Source organism: Amia ocellicauda, chromosome 5 (assembly GCF_036373705.1).
Source record: "Amia ocellicauda isolate fAmiCal2 chromosome 5, fAmiCal2.hap1, whole genome shotgun sequence".
NCBI classification, from domain to species: domain Eukaryota; kingdom Metazoa; phylum Chordata; class Actinopteri; order Amiiformes; family Amiidae; genus Amia; species Amia ocellicauda.
This window is the reverse complement of record NC_089854.1, coordinates 707,446-733,111: the sequence shown is the minus strand read 5'-3', so window position 1 is coordinate 733,111 and position 25,666 is coordinate 707,446. Positions and strand designations below refer to the sequence as shown.

Genomic DNA, 25,666 nt, shown 5'->3' with positions numbered 1-25,666 from the left:
CTAATCTCAATCTTATTGCTCCAGTGCAGCATTTTTCTCCCGATTCCCTGTAAAAGTGTAGAAGTGTGAAGGTGTTGATCAGGCAAATCAATAACACAGGCAAGCAAAAGGTACAGAGCGAGGAGGTGTTTATTAAATAGTATCTCTCTAGCGCTGGCCTGGGCCGTTAACCCGTTCAAACCAGGCTGGACAGCTACTGAAAGCACTTGGATATTCAGACTATTATCCAAGAATGAAAAAACAAAGGAATCACAACTGAGAGCAAAGCGAAGTCCTCAGCACTCTCAAATGGCCAGACTGCATCTGTGTCTACAGCAGGCGATTGGCAGGCCACCTAGCAGTGATAATGGACCGATCCAAAAGAGTTAAAGATGCTCGGGACCTCCCACATGACTCTTAAGCCCCCCACCCGCCTCATGCATGACTACACACTCACAAGCTTTCCTATGATTGATTACCATGCTGCTTTTCTTCCTTTCTTCCCCCCTACAGTTGGGGGCCCCCACTGGTAGGAGCCAGGCCAGGTCACTCGCAGCTCTCTTCCCCGGCTGTGGTTTTCTGCAGAGTTGTGTAAATGACAGATTGCTCGGCCTGGTGCCTCTGCTGTGTGTTGGCAGGTGTGTTGTACAGCTCTGTGTCCACCAGGGCCCCCCTGTCAGTCGCCGTCACCGTGATGTAGACTACATTCTCTTCCATCCTCGGGTCTGTCTACAAGTTGAGACACACAGAAAAATATAAGAAGGCACCTGACTTTGAACTTTCTTCCTCTGTGGGTCGTTGGGTTCAGTGCAGAGAGCAGGTGAAGGGCTTGTGCCGAGACGCTCTGCCACTGGACTGCGCTAACAGGAAGAGGCTGCAGCTCGCGTACAAATCTTACCTCATAGGAGCTTTCCGGGTTGCCTCTTGCTCTCGTACATTGACCTGAGGAAAACACCAGCAACAAGAAATGCGATTTTTATTATTTTACAATATGTTTGTGTGTGAGAAGTTTGAACAAGGATATAGTTAGGTTTGTTGGTTAGTTTGCCTGGTCTCTCATACATCATGGGATGACAAAGTGTTACACGTTACGAATGCAGAAATCAAATGAAGTAGAGCAAGATACCTGTTCTGGCTTTATGCACCTTTACTGCAAAGCAGACGGCTAATGTGACCAACAACAGGAGCACAGCGGAGGTGGCAACCATGATGACCAGAACGTGGTGTCTGTGTGCGGTGGGGCCACAACAGGACAAGAGAAGGGAAATGAGGGAATAACAATACAGAATAACAACACACAGTAATAATACGGAATAACAACACAGAGTAATAATACGGAATAACAACACAGAGTAATAATACGGAATAACATTATTCAGCCAGAACAGCGGCCATGTAACGCCAGTCCAGTATGTATAATTAAATCCTATTAGAACCTGCTAAAGTCTAGTCCAAATAAAATGAACCCAGACAACAGTAAGAATTCCAATATTCCCCCCAGAAATGTGCATGCTCCCAATACACAACTCCACCTATAGTTAACCCAGGCGAAATGCCGGCCTAACCCAAATGGAAATCAAAGTTATCTTGGGAAGGTAAACCAGACCCTTGTCCAACCCCAGTCCGTAACTTTAATCATATTGATAAATGTTGCTCAACAATAGAAAATCCTGTCAAGACACTCAGATAATAATGTGAGATTTTACTCTGTGGGCTGATCATCCAAAGCTGTGTAACGATTTACACATCAGTAAGACTAGTGGAGTGAATTCAATGTTCATGACATTTTGGCTGTTTTTCTTTGTAGAATGTAGATAAGCTGTGAGTGTTACAGTCACTCTGTGTCAGACACTGCTCTGGCTGGTCAGCAAACCCTTAACCAGCTTTGGCAAACTGACTCACTGCGATACAGGAAGGAGCTCATGAAAACGGAATGAATGTGTTCAGCTGGTGACCATTATCTTTCCTTCATCTCTTCCTTGTGCCTGCGTCTCTGTACCTGGGCTGAGATTTGGCCTCTCGGGGTCTCTCTCTCTTGGACGCTGCAGTTACAGCCTCTGTCCTGACAGTTGCTGGTAGTTGTGCGGACACAACACTGCCTCCCGGGGCATAACCTGTAAGAGTCCTTTGTGTGATCATCTGTTTCAGCTGTTTGCTTGCTTTTTTGTTTGTTTGCTGACTCTATGTTCAGTTTCCTGAGTCAGTATATTGTAACTGTGTGTGTGTGTGTGTGTGTGTGTGTGTGTGTGTGTGTGTGTGTGTGTGTTTGTGTGTGGTGGGGGGTTATAAATCTCATGGCAGATGCTTGTGTCTCTGTTATTGTTGGTGTTGTAATGGCTGGATGAGAAGCAGGCTTACCTTCAGTGTTTTCTATCAGCACTTGTTCCATCGTATCCTGTCCAGTCTGTTGTAAGCCACACCAGTACCAACCCGCATCGTTCCACGGCAGACTGCGCATGATTACAGTGAAAACCAGCCCTGCTCTATCATCCGAAATGGACACCCTGTTCTGATCCAAACTCCCTCCATCAGTTCTTGCCAAAGTCTTGCAGGTGCTTTGGTCTTTTCTCTTGCACCAGTATTTAATGGTGCTTGTGAGAGCGAGGCTGTAGTCACACTGCACTGTCAGGGAGCCCCCTATCTCTCCAGTCTTCACCGGGGGGACCTTCAACCCTGAAAATAATACTGTCAATTAAGCATTGCATCCAGCTGATTAAAACTGGATATCTCACACACACTGACTACAGTCATACACAATAGTAGTTTTTGTAGTTACCTCAGTAACTCTGATGTGCAGTCTGTGTGCTGTGTGTCTCTCAATCACACACCAGTAGTATCCCTCATCCTCTCTTCTGACCCTGTGCACAGTGAGAGACAGGAGGCCCTGCTCTCTGTCATCAGTGAGGGATGTGCTGTGGTCTCCAGGGTCACGGCTTTCAGCTGTAGTCGCTATAGACTGACAGCTGTCAATAGAGGGCCCTTTGCACCAGAACTTGACGTCTTCCTTAAACACGGTGTCGTACTGGCACTGCACAGAGACCCACCCCCCCCTCAGCACGTTTGTCTTCTCCGGGCCTGAGATGGGTCTGTAGGCCCCCACTTCTAAGGCTGGAATGTGTCAGTGAAAAGAGGAAGAGGAATTGGAGCCTGGACGCTGACAGCCACAGCAGACATGAATCGCTGGGCAACTCTTTTGTCGAATTGAAAAGCTTGATGATAAAATGTGAAAGAGTAGAAGTTAGAAAAGACGGCTGCATCTCAATGTCTTTCTGAACTGTAGCTCAGTCACGATGTGTTTATAGTGTGTGTGTGTGTGTGTGTAGATTCACAGACATCTTTATAGTAACAGCACTTTTCTTTCTCTCTCTGTAAACTGTCTGCCCCCGCAGGAACAGGGGCTCCCCTATATATCTCCATGCCTCTGTGATCCGCAGCGCTAACTTTCGACCTGGATAATACAATAATTCCCCTCAATAAATCAGATCCCCAAATTATCTGCCCACTGACACACGCATACCCATGCACAAAGGAATTTCAAATGAAATCCAAATTGATGATAAGTGGTGAGTACATAAATGAATCCATAAATAAATCAGATTGTCTTACCACACAGACAGAGACCCAGAGTAATCCAGTCCATTGTCAGTAGTCTGCTGTTGTGTTTTCAGTTCCTTCCTGTTGAAGCCAGCAGTAGCTGTTCCATCACACATTCTAGCTCTTTCTGGATAAGCAGGATGTCTGTCACTGGGAGGTGTCAAATTATCTACAGTGGGCAGTTAGTGTGTAGCAGGGTCAGCGATTGGTGCAGCCCTCGATTTGTGATGGGTAACAATGTGTTCCTCTAAGTGTAGTGTGCAAGTCAGAGCAGAAACCACAATACTCCCTGTTTGGGAAACTGAAACCCTGAGGTTGCCACTAAGGCATGATCCTGCTCATAGTTTTTCATTTTTATAAAGTCAGGGCGACTGTGCATTGCATTGCAGTTTCATCACTTGCAGGTGGACGATGCGTTTGAACTCTGTGCTGCTCGCCCATGAGCTGCCTGGGCAATCCTGGTCACTGGGTGCTGCCGTTTCCAGTGTCACTGCTGCTGTTGCTGAGGATTGGGCTGACCTTGTCTTTTCACACTAGATAAGCCTTCAGTCCCTGTGCCGACCTGTGCCCGGTCATTTGCCAATGGTTGCGTACTCAGACATTTCGCGCAAGACGGACACCTCTCTCCTGCCCGCGGTGGCCGTCACCTCGGTGTAGATCACGCAGCCCTCCGGGTCCAGCCCGTGGTTGGAAAAATGTATGTTTGCGTACGCTTTGTTTTCCACCATTCCCGCAGGCATCTGGAAAGAAATGGACACAGAGACAGATTTATTTTCTGTTCCACCGTTTATGTTTATTTGCTTCATTTAAATTTACCGAGAGCTTCTTGATAAATTGCCACGTGTGAACACATTACCTCCCCACCAGCTCCATTCTCTGTAGGACAGTCTTCCAGCCGTCCTCCTCCTCTCTCTGATGTTCTTCATTGTTTTCCTCCTTGCTCCCTTTCCCATAACCCGACTGTGACCCGACATCTTGACCGCACTTAGCTTTCACCGTCCAGGATGCAGGACCTCACTTACTGCACTTGCCTGTGTCAATTGTAAATTGGAATTTAAAATGTATTATTTTGAATTGCTATGTTTTAGTTTAATTGAATTTGTAATGATTGATGCCTTTTACTTCACTGTATTCTTGCACTTTGTTTTACACTTATGTTGTAAGTCGCCCTGGATAAGGGCGTTTGCCAAGAAATAAAAATAATAATAATAATAATAATAATAATAATAATAATAATACATTCTGTGTGTTCTGTTAATGGTGTTGTTTAGTAGATATTCAATTATTATATTATTATTATTATTATATACTGACAGATCAATAATGAAATATAAAATACACTTTAATAAGAGATCATTTAAATATATACATACAAAAGTGATTGCATGAATAAATAAAGGCAAATACATCTGTGCATATTTTTCTCACAGATCAGAGCTTTAATATTTATGCAAATTGCGGATCTAATAAAAGATGAGTCATATCTAGTCAGATCAAATACAGACAGTATGTACCTAAAAGCAGCAGAGGGGGTGAAAGAGGCCTGTAACCCCCGGTGCAGTGAGACAGTCACGCAACAGCCCGGGTCTGTAATGAGAAGTGTCTCACAACCAGTCATCGCCCCTGTGCTGCAAATCATGTGACCCTTGTGGGTTTGAAGAAACAAAACCAACCACTTGCATTCTGCGCATAGTCAGTCAAATATACAGGATGAACATGCAAAAGGTATGTTTCTTCTTGTATTTTTTGAAGGCCAGTCCTCAGCAGTTTTTGCCGGCCGGTGGCTCAGCTGATCCTGTGTGGGCTGACGCATCCTTAAAGCCAGACCAGGATAATTACACACAGTTTACAACAGTCTCCAACTGCTTTACAATAAAAGCGATTCTACAGAAATCAGTTCAATTTCACGGCAGATCCCATACTGCTATACCTTACCTGCAGGGACAGTGTGTATCTATTTCCACAGCAGATGCCTTCTGCCTGCCTGCCTGCCCACCTGTTTGTCTGTGTCTGTCTGGTTTACCATAAACCTCCAGGGCCGTCCCCTGACCACTCCATACGGACCTCTCGGTCAGTCAGTCACTGGTGTCTCTAATGCACAGCACTGGGAGCCGAGCTGCTTCAGTTTCAAGAGTGAAAAGATCTCAGTGAAGTAACCGAGTAAAACACAAAATAAACAAAAGAGACTGTTTATTGATATGTACAGAAATTTACAGCACATTTACAGGATATGATTTACAACTGATGCCATGCTTCTGCAATTATTATTATTGTTGTTCATTTGAATCTCTAGCCCCGCAGCTCCCACTCCCACTTCCTGTACTGAGGGTCTGGGAACCAGTCCCCGGTGCACACATTTGAGAAGGGCACTACAGCAAATCAACACTGACTGACTGATTGATTGATTGATTGATTGACACACTGTCTTCTGGCTGTTTGATTAAACCCAGTGGCAAAGGTTTGTTTTCAGAACTGGGGGGACATGTATTTCGGGTCTTCTGTAGGTGGGGTTGGTTGCGGAGTTGTCGAGCGGGAGGGTGCAGAGTTGTCAAGCGGGAGGGGGGATCAATATCGTCCACTACCCATATGGAGCCAGGCAGACATTACTGGGGGAGACAATTTAACATTCTCTCAACATCACTCCCCCTAAAGCTACTCCAATGATGATACCCTAAATTGACCTAACAAGACAATTCAAACATTTTAATTGTTTTTGGCTCCAGAAACAGATGAAGATTTTGAATCTGTACAGCAAACTAATCCAGATTAAAGGTAAGTGTTTTGGAGTTGAACTCATTATTTACTTAATTCATTTAAAGACAGGTGGAAGAGAACACAGAATACAGGGTCTTAAGAATTGTGTGTGTGTGAGTGTGAATGTGTTGTATGTGTGTGTGTGTGTGTGTGTGTGTGTGTGTGTGTGTGTGTGTTGTGTGTTGTGTGTGTGTGTGTGTGTGTGTGTGTGTGTGTGTGTGTGTGTGTGTGTTGTGTGTGTGTCTGTGTCTGTCTGGTCACTCATGTCATGACCAGCCCCAGCAGCAGTGTGAGCAGCAGGCAGAGAGTCCAGTGAGACACCGGTCTGCCCGCCTCTCCTCGCTCCCACCGATCCTCAGCGCCCTCTGGGAGCTGCTGTGACGATGTGAAGGGCTCCTCTGATGAAGCGGGGGTCTGTCCGTCCTCCTCAGGCTGGTCTGAGGAGGAGGGGGTCCCCGAGTCATCCTGTGTCATGCCCGTGGACGGTGGGGAGTCCGTATCTCCCTGCGGGCTCTCTTTCCAGTCCGCTGTAGTTGTCCACTCCGGTGTCGTCGTCTCGGGCTTGTCCGGCACTGGGGACGGGGACAAGGAATTCATGAGGAATGATCTGACCCCTGATCGGCCCAAAGAACCCCTTTTGACATCAAACCATCAGAAAAACGACAATAAGAGAGGAAGCGCGTTGGCTGTCTCTCCTGCTTCGCTCTGTGGTCTGCATTTTTCCGTACAAGTCCCTGTCCCTCACTGCCTGCCAGGACAGAAGGCAAAGGGACCCCAAGAGTTGAATGGGGGGACACATCACCCGGACAGTGCTCCCCCACTCCTCCCAAGACCGGGCCTGAGCAGAACAGCAGTACAGGATCCCCTCTCGTCCCACAGAAGCCCCGGGCTCTTACCACACAGGTTGTCCAGGCAGTGGTGCTGGGCCGGGCAGCTGGAGCAGGACTCCCCCTCCTCATAGGGCTTCTCTCCTATGTAATTGCCTCTGAAAGGATGATACAGGGTAATAAATCAGTCAATCAGTCACACACTCTCTCCCTCCCCTCTCTCTCTCACTCACTTGGGTGAGTAGTTGCAGACCAGCATGGTCCCGGAGAAGTCCAGCCCTTGCACCTCACTGCAGTAATGCGCTCCGCAGCCCACCCTGCTGCTGTTGGCCCACACCAGCTGACAAGACAATACAAATCATCATCATCCACCTCATCCTCTCTGTCCTCTTCCTCCTCCTCAGCAGAGCTCAGAGATCGAGGAGGAAGCACCGCTCAGCTGACTGTCAGCAGCTTTGTGACTCAATAACTCATTTCAATGGGGGGGTTAACAACTTTCTGATCTCCTTGCTGCTGAATTACATAATGATACGGCTTGGAGGGGATGCAGCCAGCAGGCCCCCAGAGACCAGTTTCCTCCTCTAACACTCTGGCACCCTGTCAGAGATTTAGTCTGCCCCTCTCACCTGGGTGTAGTGTCCGCACATCTTGCCCGGCTGGCAGTGGCCAGTGTCGTAGGTGTAATCCTGGTGCTCCAGGAACCACTTGTCCATGGCCATGCCCACGTCCAGGCTGCTGTTGCGCAGGTACAGGTTCTCGCCGATGTCCTTGAGGGCGGGGTTGTGATCCCAGATGCACTTGGTCGCATACTGCGCTGCTATCTCCTCCAGATCCTGCCCATAGCTCTGAGACACAGAGATCAGATGATTTGTTTTAATGTCTTTATATATGTGTTTGCTTATGTATTCATGTTGTAAATACATTTTTGAAATTGTATTTCTGTGTTTGCACTTATTTAGAAGTGCAGAGTTTTTTTTATTTCTTCCATTATTTCCACTGATAAACAAAGCTGAGTGTTGACTGTGCTGGAGATTTCTGATGCCACCCGGATACTTGAGCTTTAACCGAGCCTGATCGCCCTTCTCTGCTCTCTTCCCCTGCCCCAGCCTGCCCCCTCAGTACAGCTGTGTGCCCTATATTTAACGGAGGTGTGTCTGTGTGTGTCTGTGTGTGTCTGTGTGTGCGTGCGTGCATGCGTGTGAGAGTCGCTGAGCTCACACCACACACTGGCCAGGACGGAATGTGAGGGTAATTGATACACGCCCCCCCCCGAGGCCATCTCCCTGGCAGCTGAGCACAGAAATCCCCCTTATGACTTTCACTGCAGGCGATCAGGTGCCGTCAAACCACAGCAGCAAGACAATGTTAATAGTAATAACAGTAATTATAAGAGGGTCACAGGCTTAGACCAATCACAACGTGGCTTTGTAATCAGCCAATTGTAACATACAAACCTGTATCCCATCGCTTTCTGTTTGATGTCCCTGATTATCCCTATTCCAGTCCAGTCCAGGTTTTTGTATCTTCCTGCTCCCCCCCCCAGGGCCTCCTGAGGGTCAGACAGCGTTTTCACTTTGCAATTCAAACACACCCCGGCTGAGTTCGGCTGGTGGGGTTTAAAACAGACCAGCACTTTGAAGGACACGGTGCAGAAATAAGACGTGGTCTGAACGGCGTGGGACTCGTACCAGACTGTGATTCACGATCTATAAAGCCACAGTTCTCCTGTCCCAATTCACCTTTCCTATTAAGAAATGCAAACCAACATTCCTCGCTCTCCCTGTCCCCCTCCCTCCCCTCTTTCTGGGCTCTCTGACATGCATGTGGTCAAATATAAATCAATGCACCCCGCCCCCGCAAAAAACAATGTCAATAAAAACATCTCTGCAAACGCAAACAACGCAACCAGCGGTCCGAGTCTCGCAGCTGTCCGATCCTTCACAGAGACGGTTCTGGAATTCAGCTGGAGTGTGAGAGACCCCTGAACAATGAGGGTCCTACAGCATCCTGGCCATTGTGCAACATTTCATACACAACCCGCCCCAGCAGCCAGTCACCCCGGCACTGTGGGATTGAGCCGAACTGCCGCCAAGCACAACATCTCCTGCTGACACGGCCCAGGCCACGGCCCAGGCCACACACAGAGAGCTGGGTCTTGCTGGTAACCTGTCTTGGGCACAGAGGTGGTCCCTGTCAAGCACACCGAATATAGAGCTGCTTGAGTTACATGTATAGCGAGAAACATCATAAAAAACAAGTGTGGACGGTCAGTGGGACAGGGATTGCACTGGGATAAAATTATAACAATTATCTGCAGTGGACTGACTTCCTGTCCAGGCTGTCACCCCCGTGGCACCCCATGCCCCCCAGGTCAGGCCCCGGCTCACCTCAACCCTGTGCACGATGAAGCGATTACTGAAAACGGGTGAATAATAATAATAAATAACTGCCCATGATTTCCTGCTGTAATAAACTTGTGATCTATCTGGCTACAGTGAATTGCCATCTGATTGACACAAGTGCCAACAAAACAGTCACTCCTCTGACAGCCAGTCCCGGCAGCCCAGACGCACAGCTACGTTACAGGTATATTGTGTAAGCAGTTAAACCGTGCTATAGTTTTCATTGTTATTTAGTTTGTGTTTCTTGCTCCTGGGTGAAATTGGCCTTCTGATTTGGAGAGCTCTAGCCGAGACTAAACAGTTGCAGTCGGTGGCAAATGTGGAGTGAGGTGCTTATTAAATATAATCCTATCCGTACGCCCGGCAACACTGTGCTCGCTCTCTGCACAGTTGGAGAGACTAAACCAGTAATCTCCCAGGCCAGGCAGCAACGCGCAGAAATACAGCTACAGGCTGTTACAGCGCCTTGCCACCGACGTCTTGTCTTTCCTCATCACTGTTATAACCGGAGAGAGGAGGGGCGGCGTGAGACATAGCCAGGTACAGGAGGCTGCTGCCTCGCCTTTCAGCTGTACAGGTTTGAGAAACTGAGCTAACCCCCCGCACCCCCGAAAAAGAAAGGAAGAATGAAAATGAACAAATTGTAGCTCAGACTAAAATTCACTCAGATTGCTAAAATCTCCTTCAAAAGGAACAAAAATAAAATAAGCCAGCTACAGCTGAGCAGACTCTCTTGTGACTCTGTGTCTCTGTCCATCTCTGTCTCTGTGTCCATCTCTGTGTCCCTCTGTGTCCAGCTCTGTGTCTCTGTGTCCCTATGTCCATCTGTGTCTCTGTGTCCCTCTCTGTGTCCAGCTCTGTGTCTCTGTGTCCATCTCTTTCTCTATCCATCTCTGTGTATCTGTGTCCCTATGTCCATTGTCTGTCTCTGTGTCTCTGTGTCCATCTCTTTGTCTCTGTGTCTCCCTGTCTGGGCAGTTTCTGTCTCTGCATTTCTGTGTGTCTGTTCATCCACCCAGCTTAAACTCCTGCTTAAACTCTGTGCTCATTCTGTCTGCAGCTGAAGCTCTGTCTGTCTGTCTGTCTGTCTGTCTGTCTGTATCTCCAGGTCTGTGCTCAGTGTCTGTCTGTACCTTACCATGCTCTTCATGTTGGTGGCGCTGGGGTCGACGGCTGCTCGCAGGCGGTTGTGCTTCTCCACGATGATACGTCTTTCCTCATCGGTGAGGTCACGACCCCACACCCCCTCGAGGCCAACCAGCACAGCCCACAGCACAGAGAGCAGCAGCATAGCGTCGGTCTGTCTCTCTCTCTCTGTCTCTTACACTCTCTCTCTCTCTGCTCCAGCCTACCTGCCTCTCCAGTGACACAGCTCTGAGCCAGGCAGTGCTATATAAACAGGAGTCGGGGGGGGGGGGGATTGGGAAACACCCAGCCCAGTGGTAGAAGCCCAGCTGCTGGAGTAATACGGTCCACGTGCCTGTGTCAGTGTCCCGGCTCGGCACACAGAGTTAAAAGTAAGATCAATGAATGGATCCTCCTGAATATTGTTCAAAACAGGCCAAGACTTGCCTGGTTCCCTTCACCCGCCACCTTGCCACGCCTGACACCTTCTGCCCGGAAAGCAATTTTAATGCCCCTGCACTGCGTGACGCAGTGGCAGAGAGCTAGGGACTAAGGACACAAATGCATCATCTTCTTTCGTGTAGCACTCATGGGACGGTGAACTTAGAAATAAAGACATTACAAATGTACAGGGCTGGCTCTGCGCAGCGTGAAATGTGCTGCCAAGGAGGCAGAAAAGGACAATAAAGAAGAGGAAGAAAAACAAGGCTTCTCTCTGGACTCTGTAATGAATTCCATATGAATTCCCCTCAGAATGAAGGTCGGGGACCTCGAAACCGCAGCACCCAGAACTGGCCAAATCCCTGACACACATAGCAACCAGAACAGCACCGCGGCACCTAGACCAGCACAGGGCTGAGCGGCTAAAGTATCATCGACATCATCATAATTTAAACCTGCTGGGTTCATTCCAGCAAATGGAATTAACAGTCTCTGTCTACAGCACGCCAGCATGACTTCACTGAGTGTCACCCGTCGGCACATCCAGCCAGGTCTTGCTCACAGCTGGACTTCACTGCAGCTGCTCTCCTCACCGTCCAGACGTTCAGGACCGAGGTCCAGCTGCCAACACCCCCCTACCCCCCTTTTTTCTCAGGACAGTGTCTGAAAGGCCGCTGGGCAGTTGACCCGCTCTCCGTTACTGGGGGAGTGTGTGCGGTCAGCGTGTGTGTCCCCCCCTGCACCTCACCACGTTCGGTTTCCAAGCGGACACATCTGGTGTGTCGGGGGGTGTACACTGGCTGTGTGTGTTGCCCGAGTGTGTGTGTGTGTGTGTGTGTGGCTACAACATGTGCCACTTAATTACCTCTTATGATCAGGAAATCTCTGGCTTCACACTCAGTAACACACACGAGTTCCTCAGCATTCAGAGCACATATCTTTGGCAACAGATCCTGAAACACACAGCGCACAACACGGCATTCAGGGCGACACCCTTAGGACTATACTGTTCTATACCACACCATACAGTCTGTGCCCTGGCTTCACACCCCAGACAGGTGTGAGAATGCTAGGGTATATTGTCAAAAGTGTAGAATTGAGAACAAGGGCAGTAATGTTAAGACTGTACAATGCACGAGTTAGACCTCATCTGGATACTGTGGACAGTTCTGGGCTCCACACTTCAAGAAAGATATCGCTGCTCTAGAGGCAGTTCAGAGGAGAGCAACCAGACTTATTCCAGGTCTGAAGGGAATGTCCTACTGAGAGACTGAGGAACTGAACCTTTTCACCCTGGAACAGAGGAGACTACGTGGGGACTTGATCCAAGTCTTCAAAATCATGAAAGGCATCGACCACATTAAACCAGAGGAGCTTTTCCAGATCAGCAGGGACACACGCACCCGGGGACACAAATGGAAATTGGGCTTCAAGGCATTCGAGACAGAAAACAGGAGACACTTCTTCACACAGAGAGGCGTCACAATCTGAACAAACTCCCCAGCAATGTGGCTGAAGCAACAATTTGGGAACATTCAAAAAAAGACTGGATAGGATCCATGGATCATTTAGTTATTAATGGACACCAAACAAGCACGATGGGGCGAATCGCCTGCTCTCAATTGGACACTTTCTTATATTCTTATGTAACTCCAGACGACAGACAACAAACAACATCATCATCCCGAACATAAGACGGGCCAGAATTCCCTTTTCAGATGTCCGTGGAAAACTGCACAGGGAAAGGAAAGCGTAGAGAAACAGTGAGTGGGAGGTGGCTTGATTAGTTTGGGATGAAGAACAAAAACATGCCACCCTCCATCCCCACTATAATAGTTTTGAATGCTATTTCACCATTGCGAGGAAAAAAACAGGAGTCCACTCTAGGAAAGAATAGAGGAACGTTTTTATTCATTATAAACATTAATCAAACTTTCTGTGGTTGGAGGGGGAAAAAAAAAAACACCAAAACAATTATAGCTTACATACAAATGTGTTTTGTATACACACACACAGACATCCTTTTTACATCAGAGATTCGTACTCTTTAAGTTATGTACACAGCCTCACCGCGCACACAATCCCCCTACTCAGATACGAGACCAAACAGCGCAGTCAGAGCATGAATTGCTGTGGCCACAACCAGGGGCGGCCCAGGACCCGAACCCACAGGGAAGGCAAAGCTGTTCAAAGGAACGAAACCAAACCAGAAACCATGATAGAAAAGAGGATTAGAGGGAGAGAGAGAAAGGCAGAAACATCGCCGGACCGTCCTGCACACAAACACTGTCCAACCCTCTACTTTGGACAAGCCTGGCCGAGAGGGAGAAAGGTCATGACCTTCCTCAAGGAGGCGTAGAGAGAGGGAGGGTCCTCACAGAGACTCAGGACAAAAAGAAAAACCCTGCCTATATTAATAAATTATACATTTTTAATAAAAATAACACAGGACTCTAGTACAGCTCAGTTCACAACAACAGGCTGACGGGTTCCAGATGTGCAGGGTGGAGGGGGGACTGGAGGAGGAGAGCGGGACCCGGGAGACTGTGACCTCGCAGTGTGCTCCAGGAGACAGATGTGGGGACCCCACCCTGGGGCGGCAGTCGGTGTGATGTCATCCTGCACACACAGCTGGCCGTCCAGGAAAAACAACCCAGCAAAACATGAAAACGCGCTTCGGGATGAAGTCCATTGAGTCTCCAGTAAAACAGCTCAGAAAAACATGGCACTCTGCCTCCTGTGTGCAGTCTGCACTGGTCAGCAGCGCCGCACTGGAGCCCTGGGCGGGGGGGCGTCTGTAGTAAGGACACTTGTGTCAGGCTACGCTGCGTCAGCACCTGTTGGAAACCAGCTGCTCCCACACAGAACACCTTGGCCGCGAGCCAGCACGTTAAAAAATAACAATAATAATACCAATAATAATAAATCACAGAACAAAAACTAACACACACTTCAACATCTCGTTTGGCCCTTGACCCGAACGCAATGCGCATGCCGAGCACAGACTGGGACGGGCGGACTGCAGTCAGAGACCCGGATGCAAAAAGGTTACAGAAATTACAATTATTTTTATGTATCTATCTTAAAGTCGCTCCCTCTCTTCTCTGACATTCATTCTTTCACTCGGCTTTGACAACAGAAAGATTAAAATAAAGAATTATACATCAATGTAAACATGCGAGTCGTAGCACTCATAGGGGAACGGAGGGCAGTTGTGCGTCTTCGAAAACAAAGCCAGCGCTTGTAAGAAAAACAATAAATAAACCAATGAGGGAAAAATGAACCGTCTCTTTACAAGGGAGCACAGGGGTGTGTTTTTATGTGGTGAACCCCTCCCCAACCCCTGGCGCTGCCCCCTCCGTGACGAGTCCCCTGCAGCGTGGGGTGGTCTGTCCAGCGGGGTCCGTCTCCCGTGCATCCGACTGTACTTGTGTCCGTGTGTTGCATGCATGTGCGTCTCTTCATCTCTGTTCTGCGTGTGCGTGTGTGTGTGTGGTGTGTGCGCTTGTGTGTCCAGCCTGGCTCAGTCACATCTCTCTCGGGGCGTCTCAGAAACCGGGTCCGTCACACACGACGTTCTGCCCCCGGCCGGGAAACAGGTCCATGAACCAGAGCCGTGAGTCCGCGTAGACTGAGGAGAGAAGAGCACAGGGTGATTGGGGCGGCAGAGACGACACCCCCTGCCACCCACGGCCTCTGTCCCTCTGCCTCTGCTCCCTTCTTCCCTCTCTCCGTCTCTCCCTCTTCCTCCCCTGCCTATCCATCTCTGCTTCTCTCTGCCTCCGTTTCCCTCCCTCACTTTCTCTCCCCTCCATCTCTCTCTACCTCTCAAAGTTTGTTTGACGCTTGTTTGAGGCTCAAACAAGCATCAACAGAACCAAGAGACAGATCTCAACATCTGGCTGAAGCAACAATAGCCCCTCACTGCCAGGAAGCACAGCTTTGTTTTCTAATCTGGAGAACAGCGAATGTGAATCAGAGAGACCGACAAAAGTGAGAGAGAGAGTGAGGCTGATGCACAAAGCCTGTGTACTCCCGGGTCGCAGAGTTCTGAACCATTGCCAGGCTACACAACGCCGTACCCTGACGCACAGTGCTCTGATCCCCGGGCCCAGCTGTGACTGGTTATACTTCCTGGCCCGGCTCTCTGAACTACTGGGTCTGGGTGTGTCATCGGTGTCCCCAGAGGGACAATTGATCCAAAAGGGGCCAGTGCAGCTCTGTGTCACTTGTAAAAAGAAAGAGAGAGAGAGAGAGAGAGAGAGAGAGGACACACTCACCCATGTCCCCGGGCCCCAGCCACAGGTTAAAAGAGCTGCAGAGTTTGTGACAGTGAGGGACGGGCAAGACTCTGAGAGACGGGAGCCCCTCTCCCACAACCAGCCACTGGTACACACGCTGGGCCTGCAACACACAACACTGCACTCAATACACACTGACACAAACAGCACAGCGCACATTTCACACTGATAGACACAGCACAGCACACAACACACACCGATCCAGTCAGCACACCATTCAACACACTCTACAACACCCTAGCCGAGTGCGAGTCATGCCTACCCGGCTCTGTGGCCCCGTGCTGTGTGTGACCAGGCAGCGCTGCAGGGACAGACCCTCCCCGCCCCACAGGGGGCAGCGCTCCAGCCCTGGGAACAGCAGCTGCAGCACCTCTTCCCACCTCTGGGGGGCACTGTGCCTGTGTGGAGACAGGGGGAGAGAGAGTGCTGTACAGAGAGTTGGCGACACTGGTATAAACTCGTCATGCCAATAAAGCTCATTTTGGGGGCGGGGGGGAGGCCAGAGGTGGTTGTTGCTGTGGGACGCTCTGCAGGAGCCAGGAAACCCGACCACACAGTTACTGGATTATTGCTCTTTCTTGAATGCGTTTGGCCGACACCCAAAGTGCAAAGTAATTAAAAAATAAACCCCTGAAAGAGCTGAATGACAACAATGTCCGCGCGGCCCGAGGGGAACCCCTTCATACACACGCGAAAAGACACAAGACATTCCCCTTTAAAATAACAACACGTTTTTAAAGTAAACACAGCGCTGATTCGGCCCTGGTCAGAGCGCTGCGATCAATGAGCGCGTCTCCGAGAAACGAGTGAGAATACCACATAGGACCGCACAGGACTGGAGTTTTACCACAGCAGGGTGAAGTTGGATGGCTCCAGTGGGATGCCCTCGGCCCGGACCTCCTCGCCCCCCTCCCCCATCAGCAGCACGCTCACTGACTCCCGGTGCTGGGAAAACAGCTGCTGCAGGTGCTGGTAGGTCACAGCCAGGTCCTCCCGGCCCTGAAACACACAACACTGGGCACTCAGCACACCGCAGCAGCAGAGAGTGCGTAAATCTCAGTGCATGTGTGTGTAGGAGCGTATCAGTGAGTGTGCGAGTGTTTTTGAGTTTCAGTGAGTGCCAGTGTGTGTGTGTGTGTGTGTGTGTGTCTCAATCAGTGTGTGTGCCTCAGTGTGTAGTTTACCTTGACAAGAACCGGGTGGGGTCCCCTGGGGAAGCCATGTCTCCCCCCCACCTCCAGGACTGCCGTCACCCCCGCACAGCCCGAGCAGTTCACTGGCACCCCCCCCCGGGCACTCCACCACACCTGGAACTCTGCAGGACAGACGGAAAGACACCGTCAGCAAAATTCAGCACACAGAATCACTACACAACCGCGGCACAGCCCAGCCCAGCACAGCCCAGTTCCTAGGGTACCTTGCAGGTTGTACTTCTTGGCGATGGGCAGCGACAGCAGGCGCACGTGGGCCAGGGGTGAGGACCAGTTGTGCCTCCCCAACAGCGCCAGGCCTGGCTGGGGGGGGCTGTGAGGGTAGGTGAAGACCAGCACTGCCACCAACAGGAACCCCACAGCAACTACAAACTGAACAACAGGCAGAGAGACTGAGCCAGGAAACACAGGGATCTATTAAAATACAATATCAGCAATAACAAACTGGCTGAAGACAATGAGACCAGTGCTTCCTGTGAAGCTGCCCTGTTAGAGATCGCCAGCCAGATGATAGATTAATACATTAACAAACTCCCAAGACTATAGCATAAAGACAGAGAAAAGAAGAAAGCAAGGGACAGCAAGAGACCCATCCCACAGTCTATGCAGGAATCTCAGTCTCCACACAGGTGGCTTCCCCGTGGCGCTGGAGACAGTGTGCAATAAGTCAGCATTAACCAACTCCTGTGCAACTCCTGTCAAGAGGCCAGACAGTCACGATACAGGCCAGAGAGGAACAATGCTCCTCTGGCAGCAGATGGCAGAGCACCAAGCAGCACGGCAGCGCTGACCTCTGTGGACCCGGCAGCTCCGCACATCCACGGCCGGTTTGTTGTCTTTGTGCGGTTGCTGTTTTGTTCTTGCGTTACTGTTTGTTTCTCTGTCACTGTTCCCACTCAGGCTTTTGTCGTGCTGGAGTGAGTGGGCGGCTGGCGTAGGCGACACAGACAGCAAACCCAAACACAACATTTACACAGCTGGGAGACTTCCATGAGTGGTAACAGCAGCCCGTCCGCCACACAGAGTGGGGTAAACAAGCTGAGCAAGCTCTGCCCCAACAGCCAGTGTAAACCTAAATTCTCCATCAGTATGAGAGAGACATCCTCCAGGCTGAGACAGTCATAATCTTGATCCAATATACAGTGTCCACTGCACAGAACAGCAATTATCCAATAACTAGCAAATTAAACAACCCTAGTAATACAATATACTGCTTGATTCTTTGAGATTTGTTTTTAAATGTCTGCAGACCACGTGTGTTTGAAGTTTGGCTTGACAAACATGATGCTGTGTGTAAACTGTACTTGCCCAGCATCACTCTTTGCATTTTATTCCTCATCATTTGTACAGTCCAAATTAATATAAATAAGTATATAGGCTTATATAGAGTTGAACGTAGGTGTTATCTAACAAGCTCAATAATAGATGTCATTATGAAGACAGGCACAGTGCCGTGAGCGCTCACCTTCAGCGTGGCCCGCAGGATGGGGAACTGAGGCGGGTCCCGCCGGGGCTCGTTGGTCTCCAGGACCTGCTTGATGAACTTCTCGATCTCCCTCTCCGACATACCGTAGCGGTAGCCCGACTGGCGCAGGATGTCGATGCTCTCCGAGAGCTTGTCGTAGATGCACGGCTCGCTGGGGGCCATGCCCATGGCTGGGTGCAGTCCGGCCGCTCGCGTCAGTGGACTTCAGTGGCGCACATGTCCCGGGGGATCGCGACGGTCAGTGGCGCTCCGGAGAGCAGAGCGTCATGGCGCTATATATCACCTGCCCACCTGCCCGTTATCTGTCCGAGGATCCCGCTGCAGGACTGTCTCTAGACGTGCATATTTAAACCCTATTCCAGATAGAGTGCATATTCCAGATGTGCTTTAACAAACACCAACAAATTAATAAAACGATGAACGAATGCGATGATTGCTCGACACAGCGCGGCTCTACAGCGGGTGATTACAGATACCACTGTGCATCCAGTCCAGAGCAGCGTGTTGCGTCTCCGCCGCTGTCATCCCAGATCCCGGGGCTCCGCGTCCACTCGCATCCTCCTGCGACCGAGCTGTGGAGACGTCACTCTCACCTGCACGGCATTGGCATCATCATCATCATCATCATCATAACATAGTAATTCATAATAATAATGACGCTGCTTATACATGGGGATTTGGTGGCAAATTACGCCCTATACAGCTGAGTGAAAGACGCTCCGACTCCGATACTCACCGGTGTAAGTGTGATATGGGTGAATTGTGAGTTGTAAAGTTTGAGTTGTTTACTCTGCCTGGCTCGACCCACCTGCTCCGCACAGCTGTAGCAAACTTCCCACTTCCGCACTGCGCCTGCGCCTCACATTGCCGATTCGACGACAGCACATTCGCGTCAGTCGTGACACTTTAATTATTTCAAGGAAAAGGAAGGATGTTCATACCGCGATAGAGGCATGTGTGACATCAGGCGCTGTTTCTGCTCTTGTGCACAATGTAGTATTCATGTCTGTGCCTAAATTCAATAGACGAAATTAACATAGCGAATGCAGGGATAAAAACATCGGCCATTGGCCTTTGTGCGGTCGCAATGCACCCTGGGTAAGGCGTACCCACACGTTTTACTGGGAGATGGTACAAAGTGCGGAGTGACGCAGGAAGGGGGGTGTTGAGTTGTGTAGTTCGGGGTTTGCTGCTTTTTTCCATTAAAACAGAAATCTAAAATGATATTTTCCAATAATAACAATATTTAGCTATAGATAGATTTATAAATAGATAGTTTAATAGATAGATAGTTGTATAGTTGGCTGCAGTAATTTCTTTAAACTCTTTCAGGGGCCCCTTAATAAATGTCTTTAGAGTGTTGTTTATTGTATATTGTATATTTTGTGTGATTGTATATTATTTTGCAAATATAACAAGAGAAATTGATTCAGTTTAATAAATCAGGCTTGGAAAATCACTTTGCCGCCTCATCTTCCTATCTTCCTCCTTTTGGTACGACAGTTCCCTGGCAACTGGGGCCTCCCCAGAGGATAAACATACCGTCTGACCTGGAAGGACTAGTGCATAATAATCAGACAACACACCCCCTGTTTGTGATGCATGCATTTATTTTCTGTCTATATATATATATATATATATATATATATATATATATATATATATATATATCCTATATCTTTTGACTTTACAAATTCACAATAAATAATATGTTATTTATAAAATATATACAGCAATGGTGACATGATCAGACAAACATGTGAATCATTTGCCCAGAGTGACAACAAAACAAAACAAATAAACAGACGAAGAAAAGAAAGAAAGACTTAAGAAAAACAGGTGTGAAGTGGACAGAGCCTACTGGGATCCCCTTCCCCAGGACAGACGCCTGCTGGAAAGGGTGTCTAGTGTTTGTATATACAGAGGAGCTTCGGGGAAGGAATCAGGGTCCGCTGCCTCATGCTCTGAGGCTGTACACCGCAATCCTGTCTCAGTTTCACAGCGTTTCCTAAGTGCATTGAAATAATCTGACAGGCTTGATACACAGTTCCCTGTAGTTCTGAATATTAACTTCGAGTTCTTTACAGCAGCTCCGCTCACCACATGGAGCTCTCACTCCCTTGGGCTTTGCTTCGTGGAGTCGGTCACTCTGCCGCACCCTGACAACCCCTCCCACGACCACCTCCTAACCCAGACCTGCCCAGGATGGGGGAGGCAGGTCCGTCTGCGCAGATTGCAGAGCAACTGCAGGAACGCAAAGCCCAAGGAAGTCGTGTGAATCCTCGCTAGGGGATTGAGGGGTTTCTTTTTCTTTGTTTTTTCATTTTGTGTTTTTCACCTTTCTCCCTCCTTTCCTTCCATTTTGTTTTGCATGTTTCCAATTGAGACCAATTAATCAATTAATTAATTAATTGTCTTAATTAATTCTTCATTTGTTTCAGCCCAATCTGTAACAAGGTTCTGCTTCCAGACCAAAACCAAACTTAATGTCAACGGGTCAATGGTTGTACAATACATTTTTGGAAACAAATTATAATGGTAATAAAAAAATCCTCACAATCGCGCTGCCGTTATCAATACCAACATCAATAAGGATATAAAGACCTTTTCATCCCAAGGTCACAGTTCATGCAAATAATGAAAACAAGAGGAGCTGAGAATCTAAGAGAGGTGTGAGTGAGGGGGGGACGCGGGGACAGAGAGTCCGTGGGGACGGACCTATGCCGGAGACACCTGACTGGAGGACACTGAGGACACTTCTGTCTTGCTCTGGGAGGCTGTGGAGGAGGTGTCGTCGTCTCCCAGGGGGTTCTTCCCACAGCAGACAGTCGTGATCATGCAGTTACGGAACTGGAGGAGAGAGAGAAAGAGAGAGCAGAGAGAGAGAGAGAGAGAGAGTTAGGCAGATAGGAAACAGGACAAACATCTGGCTGCAGGACATGGGGCAGTGAAACAGTTAGATGCTCAAGGACTTGTATGTAGGTTGACTGAACTAGTGTGTGTGCATATGTTGGTCTCTGTGTGCCTGCCTGTCTGTCTGAGTGCATATCTGCATGTCTGTGTGTGTGAGTGTCTGTGTACTTATGTAAGCTCTGTCTCTGTCTGTCTGCTGGTGTTTGCATGTGTGAGTGTCCGGGGGTGTAAGTGCAGTTCTGTGTGTATCTCAGTCTGTGTGTGTGTGTGTGTGTGTATGTGTATGTTTTGGAGCGAGTGGCAGGTACCTGTTTGTTGAGCAGTACATAAATGATGGGGTTGTACAAGGAAGAGGTCTTGGCGAAGAAGGCAGGGATAGTCATGAAACTGGCAGAGAAGTCAGCGCCCTGGTTCATGAAGATCCAAAAGGCCACCGAGGCATAGGGCACCCAGGCCACCAAGTAGCCAAAGACCATCAGGATCACCATCCTTGTCACCTCGCGCTCAGCCTTCTGTGTCGAGGCAGACTCCTGCTGGGATGCCGCTGCCTGGAGGGAGAGAAAGATAGAGAGAGAGAGAGGAGTCAGTCAGGGAGCTGTGAGTATCCAGGAGAGAGGTGAGAGATAGAGAGAGAGAGAGACAGAGAGACAGAGATTCAGGGCTTAAGTGTATGGGGAGAAAAAGATAGATAGACAGAGAGACAGACAGATACACAGATAGATGGAGAGAGAGAGAGAGTTTGAGGAGAGTCAGTTGTGATATTTTGTGATCTTCCAGGAGAGAGGAGAGCGGAGCTGTGAGACAGAGAGATGGAGAGGTTGGCGAGGCTGTAAAGAGAGGAGAGTGGAGCCAGGTCTTTCGGGTCATTGCTCACCTCCTTCACTTTGCATAGGAGCCTGCCGTAGGAGAAGAATATGATCACCATGGGAATCAGGAAGTGTACAACGAACATGTAGATGACGTAGGAGGCGTTGTTGTAGTGTGGGTTCATGGTGTAGTAGTCCGGTCCACAGGAGCACTGCATGCCCTCGGGAATGTACCTGGGGGAGTGGTGGACACACACCACCCATGATGAGAAAATGGAAGAGACGACTAGCTATGCATTAACTGTGTAAATGAAAAAAAGCAGTGGTGTTTCTTGGTTTGGTCGTCTTCAAGACCTCGCCACTGGAGGTGTGTTTTCGGTCCCCGTTCAGTCCCCAGTTATTCCCTGTCTCCACACTCCACCGACAACCCCAACCCCAGCCCAGCCCTGGTGCGCCCACCTACCTGGACCAGCCAAACAGGGGCGGACCAGCGCAGGTGAAAGCCATGAACCAGGTGAAGCCGATGCCCATGAACGCGTGCGAGGACGAGAAGCGGAAGTTGCCCATGGGTTTGCAGACCACGATGTACCTCTCAATGGCCAACACCACCAGCGACCACAGCGCCACCTCACCTGAGCAGAGAGAGAGAGAGGGAGAGAGAGAGAGGGGTTAGGGGCAATAGAGCAGGCAAATCCCCTCGGAGGTTCCCCCCAGCCCTCCCTTCTCCTGCAACAGATCTGACTGCATGTTTTTTTTCTTCTAGAGCTCGACCACTTCAGCACAAGAGAAGTAGGACATTTTTACAGTAAGGCATCATTTTGTTTGCTAGTCTTTATAGCCTACACCCTCATGTTGTGCATGGGCAGTGAGTCTGGGTCAGTCACGGAAGAGTACAGACGTTCCCTGACTTACGCAATTGTTTAGTTCTGGAAAGCCTTGCGTAACCTGTATTTTACGTATGTTGGAAAAATGTATATATATATATATGTATATATATGCACCACTGTACAGTACAGTAACATGCAACTGAGAGGCTGTGAGAGCTCAAAGCCTTCCATTGTAGGAGATGCTGCTGCTGCATTCCGGCGTGCTACACACCACTCTCCGTACACTATGCAATATTTTCCGCAACTCAAAAATCGTATTCACGTTGAACATTTAGCATGCGGTCGAATTTGCATAACCCGGGGAGTGTCTGCATATAATCTCTCCAAACCCATCTACCCCCACAAAAATTGTGCTGCAAAATTCAGCCCATTCAGCTGGTTACGCAGAGAATTAGAGCACTAAACAACCTGGCAAGGGGACACGCAAAGTTCACCCTCTCAGCAGGGTTCTCCAACCATCGCTTTATGGACCGATCAGATTAGACTGATCAGAAAGCCTGTATGCTCCCCCAAGCCACAGATAAGGACCCTTGCTCTCCTCCTACCCAACTACGGGATGTATAATACACTGTTACATTTCTCACAGCTTGGCAGGCACCCCTGGGGTACCCCTATGCGCCCCACCCCTGCCCCACCTCACCTCCGAGCGTGGCGCAGAAGCCCTCGATGGCGCAGCCCAGGGGCCCAAACACGAAGTATCCATTCATGGCCGTGTAGAAGGTGATGGTAAAGCCGCACAGCACCATGACCAGGCCAGCCACCGCCAGGTTGACCAGGATGTAGTTGAGTGGCTGCCGCAGCTTCTTGTGCTTGACAGTGACCAGCAGCGTCAGGCCATTGATGGAGAAGCCCAGCATGATGAGCATGAACATGTAGGCGCTCAGCGTGGCGAACTTCCAGGGCTCGGCCAGGTAGTATTGCGGGTACTCGAAGGGGCTGCGCACCACGCCCGTCCGGTTGGAGAACGGGATGTAGAAATTGTTTCCCTCTGTGCCGTTCATCGCTGCAGGAACAGATATGCTTGAGAAGTCGTAGCAGCTGTAGTGGGAGTGGCGCTGTGGTCGTTGTAATTGTCTTTAACTGAGTTATATCAGCATTAACAATTGTAGCATTAACCAAGAGAAAAAAGGAACAAAATTGAATCAGGCGCAAAGCAAAAGCGGCACTGGTTAAATTATATACTCTCCTACGTGTGTGTGTGCATGTGTGTGTGTATGAATAAGTATTTCTCCAAACAAAACAAAACTGAAAAATGACAACAGAAGCTAGTCCATCTGAAGCCCTCAAGCTCTCGTCTCAGAAACTCGTGGCTCGCGGTGACTTCACTCCCACTTCCGTCTGCCTGAGCGCTGCTCTGTGCGTCCTGTGTGCTGCCTGAGACACCGGTCGTGGGTTTTATACTGTTTTTAAGTAGTGCCACCAGGGATTAGACCCAAGCCAAGGGAATGTGTCAAGGGGAAAGAGATTGAGGAGAATTGATGGTTTAAGAAGCCCCTAATCAGCCAGTTGGCCCATACCTAAATTAAGACTGTAATTTTGCTTAAAGGGATTGCCATCGTCATACAGAGATTTGCAGGTTTAGGGAGAAATGGACGCCTCTCACAGGGGAGACGCAGCGGAGGAGAAATCGGCCTCAATGTCAGGACAGGCAGCTCCGCCCCTTGCCCTCAATCTCACAGATGATTCCGTGATCCCCCACGGCTGACCTGCACCTGCGAAAAACCTTGAGGGTGACTTGGCTTTTATTTTTGCAGAGTATTATTTTATTTTTTCCTATTTGCTCAAATCTGCAATGGATCTTTTTTTGGCGCCCCCTCTGTCAATAACATCTGAATCAGTGGTGCTTTCAGGTCTCTTTCGGGTATTGCAAATTTGTGACTTTGCAATACAAAACCACAGCAGCTGGCCCAGCAACTGAGGGGTAACCATTCAGTTTCATTTTGCTTTTGCTTTTATTTTCAGCTGGCATGAAATGACTCCCTGGGCCAAAGAGTTTGATTTGACTAAAGTGACAAATTAGAATGAAATGGGGTGAAAATAAAGTCAGGAATGCATTTCTGTCCAGCCCCATTCTTATTTGCTTCAGGGGATATTTAGGATGGGAGTGTGGCAGATTCCTGTGGACCCCCAACAACACTGGGAACCCCAAGACAGACCTACACACTCTCAGAGAACCCACCAACACTAAACCACACAGCAATGTTCTTCCTGGCTACCAGCCTTCCTAACCAGAGTAAACCATGATGAAAAGAAGAAAAGGTGACATTCAGTCCCAGGCAGTCAGTGTAAATTAAGACATGGTTATGGGGGGTAGGACAGCAGCAGTTCCTCCCAGTCATGTTCTTCAGTGCCCGAGTCCCCAGTCAGATATGGCTGGCTGGCCATGCTGAGCAGAGTGCATGCAGGCTCTTTGCAAGTGATGCTTTTATCCTGACACCACACCCCTCCAAACAATAATAATAATATATATTTAACTCCAAGACCAAGCTCCCTGGACCTCTCTGGCCACTCTTCGGACAGGACCAAAAGCAGGGTTCAACAGAGTGGCTTGGTGGCGGGGGACTCATAAGCATGGTACACCGGGGCTGTGCTCCATCCTCTGTAGGCATTGACATTGGGCCTTTGGACCCCAGACCAGGCCCAGTCAGCATGACAAACACACCCTGAGGCCCCTCTCTCCCAGGGCTCCATTGCTGTCATCATTACATTACATTATTTGTCACTTAGCAAATGCTCTTATCCAGGGCGACTTACATTTGTATCCATTTATACAGGGTACAACAGCCCCACCCAGGAGTTGAACCCACAGAGAGGGGAGAGCGAGAGGGTGGAGAAAGATGGAGAGAGAAAGAGGAGAAGGAGAAAGATGGGGGAAGAGGGAGAGGGAGAATGAGGGAGATTATTATATAGATAATGATTTTAATGATGTTTAATTTATTT

General features: G+C 49.1%; 3 protein-coding genes across 3 annotated transcripts; all 3 read right to left on the bottom strand.

Annotated features, from left to right (window-relative positions):
- Positions 1-5,746: 5,746 nt before the first annotated feature.
- LOC136749116 (peptidase inhibitor 16) lies at positions 5,747-10,907 on the bottom strand. The gene is made up of 5 exons (XM_066703076.1): positions 10,695-10,907; positions 7,781-7,999; positions 7,388-7,494; positions 7,224-7,312; positions 5,747-6,899 (listed from the first exon to the last, which is right to left on the bottom strand). Exons 1-5 carry the CDS (start codon positions 10,845-10,847, stop codon positions 6,589-6,591), a joined length of 879 nt encoding a protein of 292 aa, XP_066559173.1. The 5' UTR covers positions 10,848-10,907; the 3' UTR covers positions 5,747-6,588.
- Positions 10,908-13,011: 2,104 nt separating this feature from the next.
- c5h6orf89 (chromosome 5 C6orf89 homolog) lies at positions 13,012-19,098 on the bottom strand. The gene is made up of 8 exons (XM_066703075.1): positions 18,857-19,098; positions 18,100-18,713; positions 16,841-17,006; positions 16,608-16,738; positions 16,271-16,422; positions 15,686-15,821; positions 15,403-15,526; positions 13,012-14,753 (listed from the first exon to the last, which is right to left on the bottom strand). Exons 2-8 carry the CDS (start codon positions 18,286-18,288, stop codon positions 14,671-14,673), a joined length of 981 nt encoding a protein of 326 aa, XP_066559172.1. The 5' UTR covers positions 18,289-18,713; positions 18,857-19,098; the 3' UTR covers positions 13,012-14,670.
- A 670-nt stretch (positions 19,099-19,768) lies between these two features.
- Positions 19,769-24,115, bottom strand: LOC136749114 (blue-sensitive opsin). Its single transcript, XM_066703074.1, has 5 exons — positions 23,367-24,115; positions 22,303-22,471; positions 21,908-22,073; positions 21,342-21,581; positions 19,769-20,970 (listed from the first exon to the last, which is right to left on the bottom strand). The coding sequence occupies exons 1-5, from the start codon at positions 23,725-23,727 to the stop codon at positions 20,839-20,841; spliced, it is 1,068 nt and encodes a 355-aa protein (XP_066559171.1). The 5' UTR covers positions 23,728-24,115; the 3' UTR covers positions 19,769-20,838.
- Between the last annotated feature and the right edge of the window lie 1,551 nt (positions 24,116-25,666).